The 13,700-nt window shown below is 43.5% G+C and overlaps 1 protein-coding gene across 2 annotated transcripts; it reads right to left on the reverse strand.

Annotated features, from left to right (window-relative positions):
* Window positions 1–380: 380 nt before the first annotated feature.
* LOC117852245 (serine/threonine-protein kinase ATR) lies at window positions 381–13,438 on the reverse strand. Of its 2 annotated transcripts, XM_034734256.2 has the most exons (16): window positions 13,151–13,438; window positions 12,903–13,056; window positions 12,188–12,300; window positions 11,748–12,082; window positions 11,538–11,662; window positions 10,012–10,156; window positions 9,403–9,933; window positions 9,233–9,308; window positions 8,061–8,409; window positions 6,583–7,842; window positions 3,204–6,498; window positions 2,560–3,129; window positions 1,553–2,176; window positions 1,249–1,443; window positions 946–1,151; window positions 381–847 (listed from the first exon to the last, which is right to left on the reverse strand). In XM_034734256.2, exons 1-15 carry the CDS (start codon window positions 13,308–13,310, stop codon window positions 984–986), a joined length of 8,100 nt encoding a protein of 2,699 aa, XP_034590147.1. In that variant the 5' UTR covers window positions 13,311–13,438; the 3' UTR covers window positions 381–847; window positions 946–983. The 2 variants fall into 2 exon arrangements, with proteins under 2 accessions (XP_034590147.1, XP_034590146.1); XM_034734255.2 differs by lacking the exon at window positions 381–847 and having other exon boundaries at window positions 849–1,151.
* Between the last annotated feature and the right edge of the window lie 262 nt (window positions 13,439–13,700).

A 13,700-nucleotide genomic window follows, 5' to 3' on the forward strand; every position in this document is an offset into this window, starting at 1 on the left:
TTTAGGAAAAAAAAATAGCACGTCGGTATCCTGAATTTCTAATGGCCCTGCCCTAATTCCTCCTAAAGCAGCCAGCCGCATGTTCAGCTAACCACCACTGCATCATCTGGATCAATCCTCCACTCGCTATTAGCTTTGTACTCTTGTTGTAAAGGTGGTCAATCTAGACTCCAAAGTTCGTAATCTTCTTGTCGACTCCCCCGGGCCAGAACGACAAAGCAACCGTCGTCGTGCCTTTTCGTAATGCAAAGGATTGGAAGATGGTGGCGGATGCCGCTAATCCAGGGTTGCAACTGACAGAGCGCGGTGTTGAGGAATCTGGTGGGGACTGGGGAACTGGGAATGGGATGCAATGCAACAGCTGACGGGTGCTACTGTTCCGTTCCATCTCTTGGTTGAGGACGGTGTCAGTTGCTGCTAGCCACAGCACCAACCTGCACGTTTGTCATCAACAAAACAAAACAAAAAAAACCTGCACGTTCTAGCGCTGGGCACGGCGTGCGTGGCTGCCGGCGGCGCCGCACTGTACGGTGCCCGCGCGACGCGGGTGCTCTCCATGGGATGGGATCACTGGGCGTGCCGAGGAGGAATGGGGTCCGAAGCGCACGGCAGATCCGCGGCACGCTTCGTGCAATCATTGTCATGACCGTGTCTGCCGCCCAACATCGCATCGCAACGCAAAGCGAAGCCTCCCCACGCGTGCGTTGATCAGCAGGCCATGGCCGCTGACCCGTGCAGGGGCTCCGACATTGGGGTCGCACACCTACGCATGTTGTTGCGCAGCTCACCCCGCACAGCCACGACCCGCCTCAGGAGTTGCCGGTCGTCCATTCAGCCCGAGACTTGACTTGAGGCCAAACAGCAAGCATTGTTTAGGGCGATAAGCCAGGTTTAGGGCTACAACAAAACGCCACTTTCTTGCGAGTTTCATGCTTATATACATACCTAATACTTAGCAAGGGGGAAGGAAGGGCCCGTTACTGTTAGAACCACGGCATCCACCAGATGTACATTTTGCCGAGGTTGCTGAGGGAGACTGCTTCAGCGATCAGGCGGCGTGCCTGGCCTTCCACGGAAAGCGGCAGGGACGGAGTGGCTTTCACACCCACCACAACTCCCTGGAGCCTCGCTTTGATGTTAGTAATGGCCCTCTGGATGAATCGGTGGACAGAAACACATCAGAATATGCGTGTGGTTTGTTTCGAGACATGTAAAAGACACCCACAATGCATCGGTTCATATTCATACCTGTGCGTGTGGGTTCTGGACCTCGCCTCCACTGGATTTCTGAGTTTTGGTCCACTCCACTAGCGGATCATGGATGAAGGTCTCAAGAACGGTCATGAGGGTCTCCTTGTGAGTTCTGAGAACCGACAGAGTGATCTCACAGACCTTAAGAAATATGCCTTCATATCCAGTGATGCCCAAGCCATCAATCATGTTCTGCAGTTGCAGGTTCACAAAAGAAAAGAAAAAAAAAGAGATTACAGGCCAAATACGTGCAAAACTTGAAATACAAGGAACTAAGGATACAGAGGCTTTCAGTACTTACTTGTGTAAGCCTAAATGGCACCACCTCAGGCTTGTCCAGTAGCAAGCCCCTATCAAACAAGCAGCTGAAATCCACATGAACGCAGTCCCCGGTTGTTGAGTCGAAAAGGATGTTCTCACCGTGTCTGTCGCCAAGCCCAACAATGTGGCCAACCATTGACCACACTGCGGTGGTATGCGCATATGCCACTCTAGCACGAAACCATGCAGCTGGTTCCGAGAATGTTGTCAGGAACCATTTGTGGAAAACTGGGGGAAACATTGGAAGGATTTTTTTCTTCAGCATTTCATCGTCAGGCATTTTTCCATGGAATGTGTCATATATCTTCTTGATTTGTGGATTTGTTTTCATCCTATCAAACTTTCCATGAGTTATGTAGATGTCCTGAAGAATATGACGAAGACCGCGAGTATTGGGCACCCATTCTACCATTCCACAATCTTCGGTAAGGGGTACCACTGCAAAGGTTCTGATATAAAGCTTTCTCCTGCGGCTCTCAGGGACCTTGGAGAGGAGACGGTTGATCATGGCATTGAACTCCATCATGCGTGAGTCTTTCCTAAGATCATCCTTTGGTTTGCATAGAAATGGGCGAGCAACTCCGTCGCTTCCAACGAAAACAACCTGAAGATTGAAATGATGTGCCTATGAGTTGCTGAAGTATAGCTATAGGTCTATAGCTAACTCTGATACTTTTAAAATAATGCCGAATGAACGCACATCACACTAATAAACTTGTAGTAAAAGTACTAAACAACATTGTAGCTCCATTATCAAATTCAACAATAACCTGTACAAACATTCCTGAAATATTCACCATCCAACAAAAGTTAGAATGACTTTTGATGTGGAATTTAGTTTGCCTAGACAGTTGCTGCTCTTACAAATGTACTCCCTCCATCCCTTCTTTGAAACCCTAAACCCTTCTTTGGTTTCTAGAAAAGCCAAAACGACCTATAATTTGAAACAGAGGGAGTAGTAACTAAACAAGCCAATATCCGACGTACCTTCTTTGGTTTCTGAAGGGAGGTAAGAATTTCTGCTTCATCAGCTATTCCAGCTATCGTAGGATGCTCAGAAACTGAAAAGGGGTGAAAACCAGATTGATCCGACATATCTGAATCATATGATGGCAGAGTCACCGTTAAAGCCTGCTGGACAGGTAAGATAATTCCTAGTGGCATCATTCTTTTCAAGGAACTGAACTCAGTTGAGATGTTTATTGTTTTCGCCTTTGGCTGCCCCGGATGAAAGCAGAGCTTAATGAGATGGTCTATGAGAGTAGGAAATTGATTGAACAGTGCACTATTTTGACTCCCACGTCGACATCCTTTCTTTGCTGATTGTAATATTTCTGCAGCAGCATCCCGTCTTGCAGGAACTGTTGACTTCGACACTGCAGCCATCATCCACAGAGCTTGTTGAGGGTATTCCCGTAAAACAGACGTGATGATATATTTGACAATTCTGACAACATCATCATTTTGGTGACAGATGCGAGAGATCAACTGAGACAGCACAGTAAGCCACTGATATGTTGGTAGATCCTTCAAGCACCCACGGATGAGGCCTAACACCTGCAACGGGCAGATTAGGTTTCTTAAACAGAATGGAAAGACGAATTTGAAAAAGGGTATGCAAGCAAATATACCCTTCCGTGAATCTCTTTCATGCGTTGATCAGATGAAGATACATCTCGGGTGTGCATGCTTCCAAATTCGAACCAAAGAGTAAGCATTCGAGGTAGTGCTTGAAAAAGATTCTTATGCCCTTTGTGAAGTGCTCTTGCATAACATAGTAGCACTACAGGAAGCGATTCCCACCAAGGCTTCTCTTTCTCTTCAGTTGCCCTGCTTACAGAGTTAGAAGAGCTAGAAGGGACTGGTCCAACTTTACAAGCAATCTTCTCATCTTCTTGCCGTTTCCTAGCATCAACAAGCAAATCATCAACAAACTTTGCCATGCAGAAAAAACCCTTTTCCCACTTGGGCTGCAATTCTGTTACTCTAGAATAGAGAGATTTGATATCCGCACTCTGTTTTTGTCCTGTATAGTGGATCCATCTAGTATAGAGAAGAAGGGCTTTAGACACATCTGGATTCTCTTTTGATGCTTGTGTTGCAGAGATCGGTGCATTTGGCAAAGCAAGAGAGAGGCTACAAAGAGATGAAAGGACAGCACTTCCCAAAATTTCTGCAGGCATGTTGAGAAGTGTTTGCTGAAGTTCAGCTATAGCGCTATCAAACTTCCGTATATTCCAGAGATACTTTGCCTTCTCCATGTGAGCATTGGGGGAACCTGAAGCATCTGCTTCCAGTATTGCAAGGTGAGCTGTCTCATAATGACCAGCCAAACGGCAGAGCTTAGCATACTGAAGCCAGCAGTTCCCAACTTGAGTGTTCATATGACTCTGACTAAAAACCATCCTTCGGAGAGCGAGTAAAGGCTCCCTTGTCCACAGAGACGGTTGTGTACATCTCAGACGATTTTCCCAGTCCTTCGTTAACTTCAGAAAATCCGGATCTTCTGCACTGAATGACTTATCAACAAATGACTCATCTCCCAACAAGGAATTGAAGTCTTCCAACTCACGCAACATATGGAGCTTTACAACATAAGGATACGCACGCATATATGAGTCCATGCCTGCTGCAGCCAGAGGTACAAGCAACGCTTGCTTGGACTGGGCAATTTTTTCATCAACCAGAAACTGATCTTTCATCATCATAGCCTTGAATATCTTAGCAAGATCCATGTCAAAAGAAGCATTGTTCTCAGAACTGCTGAACACCAGACCCTTGTCTGCCCCAGTCAGATATTCATCCATTAGATCCCATCTCCCTAATCGCCATGCTGCTTGCACTCCATGCATGCACCAAGTTTTCTTATACTCGGGTATGCTGCAAACCAAACCATCCACATGGGCAATCATGGCTTGAAGATGGCACATGTTTAGCAAACAATTAAGAACATCGGATTGTCTATGAACAGACGTAGGTTCCATTTGCAAGGCCTGTTCACATAAGGTTAGGACTTCGGCCCAGTTTCCAGCTTTCTCATTAATGATAAGCTGATCTTGCAGGCTTGATGATTTCCTCAGATTAGCTAAACCTAGGAGGCCATCAGGCTCATCCAATCCTCCATATATTTCCATAAGAAAAGATATGTCGTCATCTGAAAAGGTGCCACTACACTGTGCAGCTGGATTGGAGGAGCCCGAATTCTCCTGGACATGAGATTCAAAGTACATTAGAGCACGAGCATGAGCTTGACATCTAAGAGAGGCCCTTGCTAGAGTAACTTTGGGTATAGCAGCCAGCAACCCAGCAACATAGCTACACTGCACCAGCATTTGATCCTGCTCATAACCAGAATATGTTCCATCTTTCAATTTACCTCCATGCTTTCCAGCCGTGGCATGACTAGGCTGGGATAAAGCAATTTCCTGTTTGAGGTCATCAACCCACTGCCCAAGGTTATCAAGCAAAGTGAAGATGGCTTGAATACAGACCTCACTCTGCCCCCCTGCATTTCCATGAACAGCAGCTCCACTACTTTCAGAAGCAGCAGCATTGAGAACGCACAGGATTTCCTCAGTAATGCTTTGACGAGCCTCTGGTGTACCATAGCAGACAACATTTAAGACCAAGTATGGTAAGAGATAGAGTGCAGTTGGCATGTCATGCCGAAGAATTCCACGGCATGCACTAAAAATACCAGAACGGGATCCAGTTGCATGTGATGTCAACTTTCTAATCCAATAGTATATCCACTTTCTCAAAGACATTGCTGGGCGGTATATTGGGCCGACTACAGCAGAATCAGTTGGGTTAGGAAGATGAAATCTTGATGTTAAGCACGGGGCAATTATTTCCTTGACATAGTTTGAAAAACGGCCCCACAACTTCTGGCCTCTCAGATTGTTGTCACTAGATGAAGATTGGCAACCTGCCAATTTTAGTAGCTCCTGGATAGCCAAGGCAGCAGCATCTTGGACTGTTGTGTCAGCAGCAGCTCTGAATGCCCTTGCAAGATGCTTGTGAATCAACTCAAATATAAGATCATCATCTGAACATTCTATCTTAAAGCGCTCGCAAGAAATTACCTTTATCTTAGCAGGATCAACAGCACCCAGTGCACCAAGACAGTCAGCACAAACCATTTTCAGTTTCTGGCCAACATTAGTCCTTGATTGCTCTGCACATCCTTTAAGTAAAGCCATAATTAAAGAGCTTATTACATCCAAATCAGCAATATCTTCACCAATGATGAGAGCAGTCATATCCTCCCTTCTGGCATTAAATAATTTACTCAGCTCACAAGCTACCATGTACCTCACATTTAAGCTTTCATGGTTAAGACCATTGACAGCATCCTTCAGATGATCCTGCAGTGTCATTAACCCTCTAGCTTCCTGTATTACCTTGTTTACCTCTGATAAAGATGGTAGACTAGGCAACAGTGGTAGTTCACGTATATGTTGCTTTAGCAAGCTGTTGTTTTTCACAACAAGTTCTTCAAGGATTTCAACAGTTTTACTCAGGTGAGCAGGACATCCTTTGTACCTTTCCAGAGATGGAATGAAAGCAGCTACAACTTGGGACATAACATACTTGATACTATTTGGTGATACTTCAGCTAACTGCTTTACGAAAAAATGTAAGACATCAAGACCATCCATCTGAAGGCCTTCCTTATCAATGGCAAAAATCAACAGAACCATAATCTTTGGCGTATGTGTACTCAAATAAGGGCCCATCATCTCAACCAATTTCCTTATTCGTTGGAGAGCTTGTTTTTGAAGCTTCATGTCATCAGAACGAAGCATCTTCTTGTCAATGCTATTGAGAAGGCGAACAAAATCATTCTTCAAAAACTCAGGAAGAGTTTCATTGCCTGTCAGAATTCTAGCAATATTCTGAATTGTTGGTGAAATTTTTGCTGTCCTGAAAATTAATATATCATTAGATAATTGTTCCTAGTTACCCAAGTTTATAATGAATTGCATGTCTAATGGAAAGAAGAGTCACCTTATATCAGTCTCACTCTGATCAGATTCCACAGCAAAACATACAATTTCATCAAGCAGTGATGGCAAAGCAGCTGCAAATATCTCTTTGCTATCAGTTCCTGTCTCATTCTTATAAAATTGTAGAACTGATGGTAAATGCTGCCCATCTTCATAAAAAAGAGCAAAGCAGAGAACTTTAGGCAACCAATTTACAATCAGATCTACTAGCTCAGTGTTTAGATGGCTTGCCAGTTCACGAAGAGTAATAAGGGCGTGGTCATTGTTTGGGTGCGACACGATGAGCTTTGGTATAACTGATGGAACCATTCTATCAATCAGCTCTTCGGTCTTAATACCTAGAACATTCTCAGCGAATTCCTTAATCATTATGGGATGAGTCACAAGTCTAGATGACAGATAGTTATATAAATTATCTCTAGCATGCGAGTACTTCAAGAGGAAGAGATCGAGTCCTCCTTTGAAACAGTAAGTGCAGCATCTGTGAATTAATCTCAATGTAGTCATCCTTATGATGGAATTATGATTACCAAGCTGACCAATAAGTAACACAAATGAGCAGAAGAAAACTTCTCCATGAATATCGCTAACTTTCATAATTGTACCAATGGATTCCAGAAGTGTCAGATGAATCTGAAAATCTTCAGCTTCAGTGAAAGCACATTTTATTTTATCCATGAATTGACGTTCTATAGTCCCTCCATCCATTCCCAGTCCATCAGAAAACAAAATGTCCATAACATTGCTTTCCAAGAAGCAGCAGACTACACCAGAAAATGCTTCCCTGACAGCTTTCATTTCATGAAGTAGTAGAAACTCAAAACATTGAACCCACTGAGTTCTCATCTCAAGCAGAACACTCTTACTCGAATGCCTCAATATCCGTGGCAAAACTTCAACCGAAGAAATTATAGATTCCTCAAAAGTATCTGCATAGAGAAGCTTGAAAAAGAGAGTATGGGCCTTGGAGATGTTAACATTGAAGTCCACATTCTCAACTTGCAATAGTGCGCTGTCCAAGATAGAAATTTGCTCTTCATTGCAAACAATTCTACTCCTGATATCACATTGAGGACACCAGAAACCTCTCAAGAGAAGATCTAATGTTGACGTGTGTTGTTCAGAGTGCTTGTCCAAGAAAAGCTTGCAATGGTTCCCCACGTTTTTGGTGTAATCAGTGGTTCCATTTAAGCAAGATAGAAAACCAAGTGAAACGGCAATACTTTTCCCCACTTTCTCAAGTCCTAAAGCAACCATTGAACTGTAGCAAGAAAACAGGATAAGGCATAGTAAAATATCAGCATAAAATCATGATCTTCATGTATTTGAGAACACAATTTGAAGGCTAGAATTTCATTGTACTGTGTAACAAATAAAGTATGTCTCAACATGGCATTTTCCTCTTGCTTTTATTACAAATCTTAAACCGGAAAAGTACGCCTAATCTAAAATCATGAAAGGGGAGGCATGTCCACTCACTCAAGTTTCTTAAACATTGCTCCAAGCATCGTAGGGCCAGAGTACAACACAATTATGGGTAGTGACATAATTGCCTCATTTTGAATCTCAGCAATTCCATTATGGATAGCCAAATCAAGGACTTCAAGATCACATCCAGCATTCAGTCTATTGCCAAGCTTAGCAATGACTTGCATCAAAAGGCATTTTATCTTGTAGTCTGAAGTAGTTTGAGTGACAGCATGACCATCGTCCCACATCAGTTTCAACATGCTGATGAGGTCAGCATATACTTGATGAACAAAATGTGTATCATCATCAATCAATTGAGATTCATCTTCAGACAGTTTAGCGTGTCCAGGAAGATTGACTGCACCAACATTAAGACAAAAAGGTAAAAGCTACTGAAATTGAAATAAAGACAGGCACAACTTTGATTAACATACACAGGAATGTCAAGCCTAGCACAAGCTCAAGCTTATGAAACTTGTAAGCTTGTGCCAGGGTAAAAGATCCCTTATATATACCATCTTTAACAAGCCTAGCTATCCTACTATGTTGCACTCTTGTTGATGCTATTCAGGGGAGGGTGGTGAAAGCTTGCAAGGGTATATAATCTGGAAAGGCACAAACAGCTCACTGTGCATGTTAAGTAAGCTAGCTTATCTGGTCATTCAGCTTACCTGCTTAGGGAGTTTGGGTTCATCTGTGGGTGCTTTGCAGAGCAGTACAGTGCTTATTTTTAAATGCTTTTGTGGAAAAACAGCACAGGCTAGTCTGGTGTTCGGTTTGGCAGAAAAGATTAAGTCTTACTGTTTTCTGCTGATCCTTAGCTCATGTTCCACAACAGTATCTCTGCCTACAAGATCTTTGGTTTTGAAAAAAAAAAACAACCAAAGAATTTAAAAAACCCAAAAGGGGTCATGCCGAACGGAACCATCACAACCTACCGCAATGTCAAATGGAGCAGTATATGATTAGACTAAGCTACATAACAAGGTCCTAAACACCAGGAAGTATTACCAAAGTTTAAAGGAAAATTATGCAAGTAGTAGGACATATTTAAAGCTCTTCCTACACAAATGAACCTGATATGTCAAAGACAGCTCATAAGAAAATAACAGCACACAACAAGCCATGCACAAAGTGCACAATGCTGATAAATTATGGACATGAAGAAGTGGAAGGCTCACATTGGAGAAGCATTACAGTATGAAGAGCTTCAAAATACAGTGGCACATCAAAGGAAAACAAGTTTCTCTGGGTTATCTGCATGATTTAACAATTTTTAAGTCACACAGTTCAAAGAAAAATTACAACCTAAATAAATTAAGACACAGGTCTCTGGTGATGTTTGCCTAACCTGTTTGTGAATCCAGGAAATCCAGGAAAGGACTTGCTTAGAAACTCTGGTAAACAGACTTGTCCTTGGATAAACACTTAACGATATACACAACAGACTAATCACCTCTATAGCAGTCTCAGGGTCTAATGGATAAGTCTCATGATTCTCTGGCGATAGGCACTTAATCAGTGAATTTAAAGATTGTCGAAGAGCATAGCCTTCTTTTAGTTCAAACCCAATGCCAGCAGAAAATCTTGATTCGGTCATTTTTTGACGTTTGGCACAACTGCTTTGCTCATTCTGTGATGTTCTTTTCTGGCCAACTTTTGGCAAGTCATTTTTTTCTGATCTTGCCTGAGGACTGCTTTGACCTTTACCATCATCCAGAGTAAAAAAGTTTTGACCAAATTTGCTTATGACCACTCGAATGCAGTCAATCAGTTTGCTGCAAGGTTTTGGCAAGCAGAGCAACTTCAGAAGGATTTCTGGTTTCCATACTTGTGCAGAGCAGAGTTCAATTATTCTCTTGTATGCAATGTACATTGCAACCTGAAAAGGAGTAGCGGTTAGCACATGGAACTATGGAAGTATGCATAGAACCTGGGTAAGTCAAGTTGGTCCTTGAACCTGAAGTTCTGCACTTCTGCTGGTCTTTATTGCTCTTTGGAGCACATTAACAATATCAGCAGCTGTAGATTCAACAATATAACCAGGGCATGAAGAATGCAGTACACGAAGACATGCTCCCATTGAAAAGTCATAATCTGCATCTCTGCATAAACAAAGATAAAGCATATCGGTACATGATGATGTCTGGATTCCAATAAGCAAGGGGAAACGACCTATGTTATAAGTTACTACTTCTATTTCATATACAAGTCACTCTAGAATTGTTCAGAAGTTAGGAATTACAGTAACAGTGTAGCATACATGTTGCCGTTCAAGAACTTGTTCATTGCAATTTGCAATATAGTTCTGTTCCCTCTGAAGGAAACTAATTCTGGATTCTCTCCCCAAGAGGAAGACATGGGGGAACGAATCAGATGGAGTATTGATTTTCACACATGGCAGGGTGAAGTGGTATGTCTCATTGCAATTTCCATTGACCTCAAACACCAATAAAGTTATAGGAATCATCTGTCTGGATTTAGTTTGAATTTGAATATTGCATTCAATGATCAAATACCGCATCACTTATACAAATTTGTTTAATCGTTGCATAGGTGTAGTATAGTTAGCTGGTTAGCATTCGACATGCATGTAGGTTGGCAACACATTCTTCACTTAAGTCAGTGCAAGGCTTGATAAAATAATAAACTTAACTGAACATGTAGAGCCATGGAGTCAAACAGCTGATATGCTGCATACCTTTGTTGAAGGAAAAAAAATGTTTGTCTCCTTATCTAGCTTTTACTTGCTTTATTTTTTTCCCAGTTGGTCATTACAGCAAAACAATACTGATGTTGAAGCTGTTGGCCAGTTCTTATCAAGAAAATGGTTAATAGATAGATTCAACTTTGAAATTTGGAAAATTGTGAAACATGCAATAATATTCTTTTCCCAGCGTGAACTACATACACAATGGACCAAAAAAAAAACTAACTAAGAAACTTCACAATGACAGCTAACTGTTTCAGGCAGCTGAACAGGTGCATCTCTGGATCTTGGCAGGAGCAAAGGCTCTAGGCAGCCTGCAGCGTTAGGCCGGCTAACAGGGTAGTACTAGTTGATTCAAGGGTGAGAACGTGTAAGAAAAACTAACCCCAGACATGGAGTCAGCATGTAATTGGACCGTTTCGAATCTATTTAATCTATTAATACAATGACACGCCTGCGTGTTCGGGAGAAAAAAAAAGACAGCTAACTGTTTCATTTACAATTTTATGGAGATAAGTTCCCAGCAGTGCGATACAATACACAAAGCAAAGAGCATCACCAAAGGGCAGTCTCTAACATTATCGTGACAATAAAGAGAGATAGTATGTAAATCCATTACCAAAAGCAAATGCAAAGCAGCTAAAGAAAAAGATGCAAAGTATAATTTAGCATAACAATTTTGGGACCAAATATTTCATCCAAGATCCAACCAATCTCTCCCGAATACGTGCAGTAGTTTCAATAACTGGAAGCAATGTGTAGGAACATAATAATACCTGATATCAGAAAGTTCAGTGGCATCTTGGCTCAAAATGCATGTGATTGAACGAATTATATTTTCTATAGGAAGAATCTCAGCAGTCATCACTGTTGCCACAATACGCGCGAAATCAAAACAAACCTGTTGCAGCAGATTGGCCATCAGCAAGTTGAAGATACACAGGGAGAACCAAAAGTTAAAATTATTCGTAAAGGCTGATACCAACCTTGTGCAGAGAACCATCCCCATAGCAGAGGATAGAACAAGCAGCAGAAACAAATGACATGTTAACAAGCCCATCAACATACAAGGTCCCATCTGTAAGACACTTGTTGACTAGTTTAATCAGCGAAGTGGCAAATGGACGCCATCTTGCATCGCCTGTCAGATCAACCACCACGCCAGGTCCATTCTTAGGTCGGCAACTGTCTGGGAGCTCACTATAAGGCCCAGGTGAACCTAATATATCTGTGAAGGATCCACAGAGGCATTTAACTAAACATCTTCCAGGAGGCACACCACCAGGACTCTCATCATGTATTGATGCCACATATAGTACATCTGTTGGATTGGACAAGGTCAAGTTTCAGCCTTTCTGCATGACCTAACTAATTGTACTCCGGCGGATACAATTAATGATTAAGAGGAACAAAGCAAAACACATACCTTCTACTGCAACCATAGCATCCAGGAAGAACTGTCTGTAGGCTTCTCGGTCACCTGTGCGGAGAATGGAGAGAAGATTCCAAACTGCAGTGAATATAAGCTCATGGCTCACCCTGCAACAGTGAAGAAACAGCATACATGTAAACGACAGGTGGGACATCTAACAAGTGAAATCCACTGGCACACTTAGATAACACTACCGTACCAAATTACTGACAAAGACCGCAAGGATAACAGTTACACAAATGTGGTGAAGATTTGACAGATGCCATACCTACACAGCATCCTTAGCCTACTATGCCATTTCTTTTCACCCCCAGCAAGAAAACTAGCGGCAAATTTTATGTCCAGTTGCAGGTAGCTTGCTACTCTGGTAATTAACACACTAGTGAGTATAGTTTAGTTAGTGTCCGCACATTTGGCCTCTGAAGCACACGCATTATCAGAGAAATCCAACACACGCCTGGATGGGAGACGAACGGCTATCGAATCAAATGGACAATATATGCAAGTTGCAACACCACTGCACACTGGAACGGGATAAATCTAACTGCATTTTAGCAAAACTATATACAAGCCACGCGGCCCCAATCAAATGGCACATTCATACCACAATCTCATTCGCAAATGTATCCCCGGATCAAAGCAAACTCAAATACGAGGAACAATTGGACTAGGGTTTTGTGGAGGGAAAAGAGGGGAAGAAGGCAGGTACCTGAAATCGGGCTCGGCGAGGAAGAGGAGGATGCGGGCGATGACGCTAATGACGTCGGCGGCGCGGCCGTTGTAGAAGACCCCGGGGAACTTGAGCGCCGTGTAGGCAACCAGGTTCAGCAACGCGATGACCTCCCGGAGCTCCCTCTCGGATGCTGCGCCTCGCGGAAGCGCGACCATGGCAACTTGTCAGCTCAATCGACACCCGCGAGAGACGAATGGGGGAGCGAGGGAGGGGTGGGCACGAACCTTTGCGGGAAGGGATGACGTAGTCGCGGAGGAGGTTGGGGAGGACCTCGCGGAGCTTGACCTCGAGGTGCGCGGAGCCGGGGGCGGAGCCGGCGGAGGTGGTGGTGGAGGAGGCGATGAGCTTGCGAAGCTCGTGGATGTAGGTGGAGTGGCTGGCCATGGCCGGTGATCCCCGCCGCCGCCGCCGCCGCCGGAGCGGGGGCGGGAACGGAAGGGTACGTCGCTGCCGCCGCCCCCTTTTTTTCCCTCCTTAATTTCGAACGGAACTGAAGGGGACGCACTCACCTGAGCGCGTTCGCTGACATCGCTGTCACGTGTGCGGACGGTTAATAGAGCCTCTCACAGAAAAAAAAAAGAAAGGTTTTAGTGTTCCCGCGAGTGGGCTCATCTGGGCCGCCAAGTAGGCCCAATACGAAATGCAGGCGTACAGAGAGAGGAGCAAAGTGGGCTTTCTTAAGGCAAGCATGGGCATTGGGCCGTCGTCAATTTTCCTCTTGGACTCTTTCTTGGTTATCGTCGTCTGAAAGTTGACGTTGAGGTTTAGTGGCAG

The sequence above is a fragment of the Setaria viridis genome, chromosome 4 (genome assembly GCF_005286985.2).
Source record: "Setaria viridis chromosome 4, Setaria_viridis_v4.0, whole genome shotgun sequence".
In the NCBI taxonomy this organism is placed as follows: Eukaryota; Viridiplantae; Streptophyta; class Magnoliopsida; order Poales; family Poaceae; genus Setaria; species Setaria viridis.

Bases quoted from the DNA above. Each gene is read 5' to 3' on its own strand.
- LOC117852245 (XM_034734256.2), bottom strand. From the start codon at position 13,310: ATGGCCAGCCACTCCACCTACATCCACGAGCTTCGCAAGCTCATCGCC. The intron at 2,177-2,559 runs GTACGTCGGATA...TTCAATCTTCAG, and splicing joins CCCTTCAGAAACCAAAGAAG to GTTGTTTTCGTTGGAAGCGA. The intron at 1,444-1,552 runs GTAAGTACTGAA...CTGCAACTGCAG, and splicing joins TGCCATTTAGGCTTACACAA to AACATGATTGATGGCTTGGG.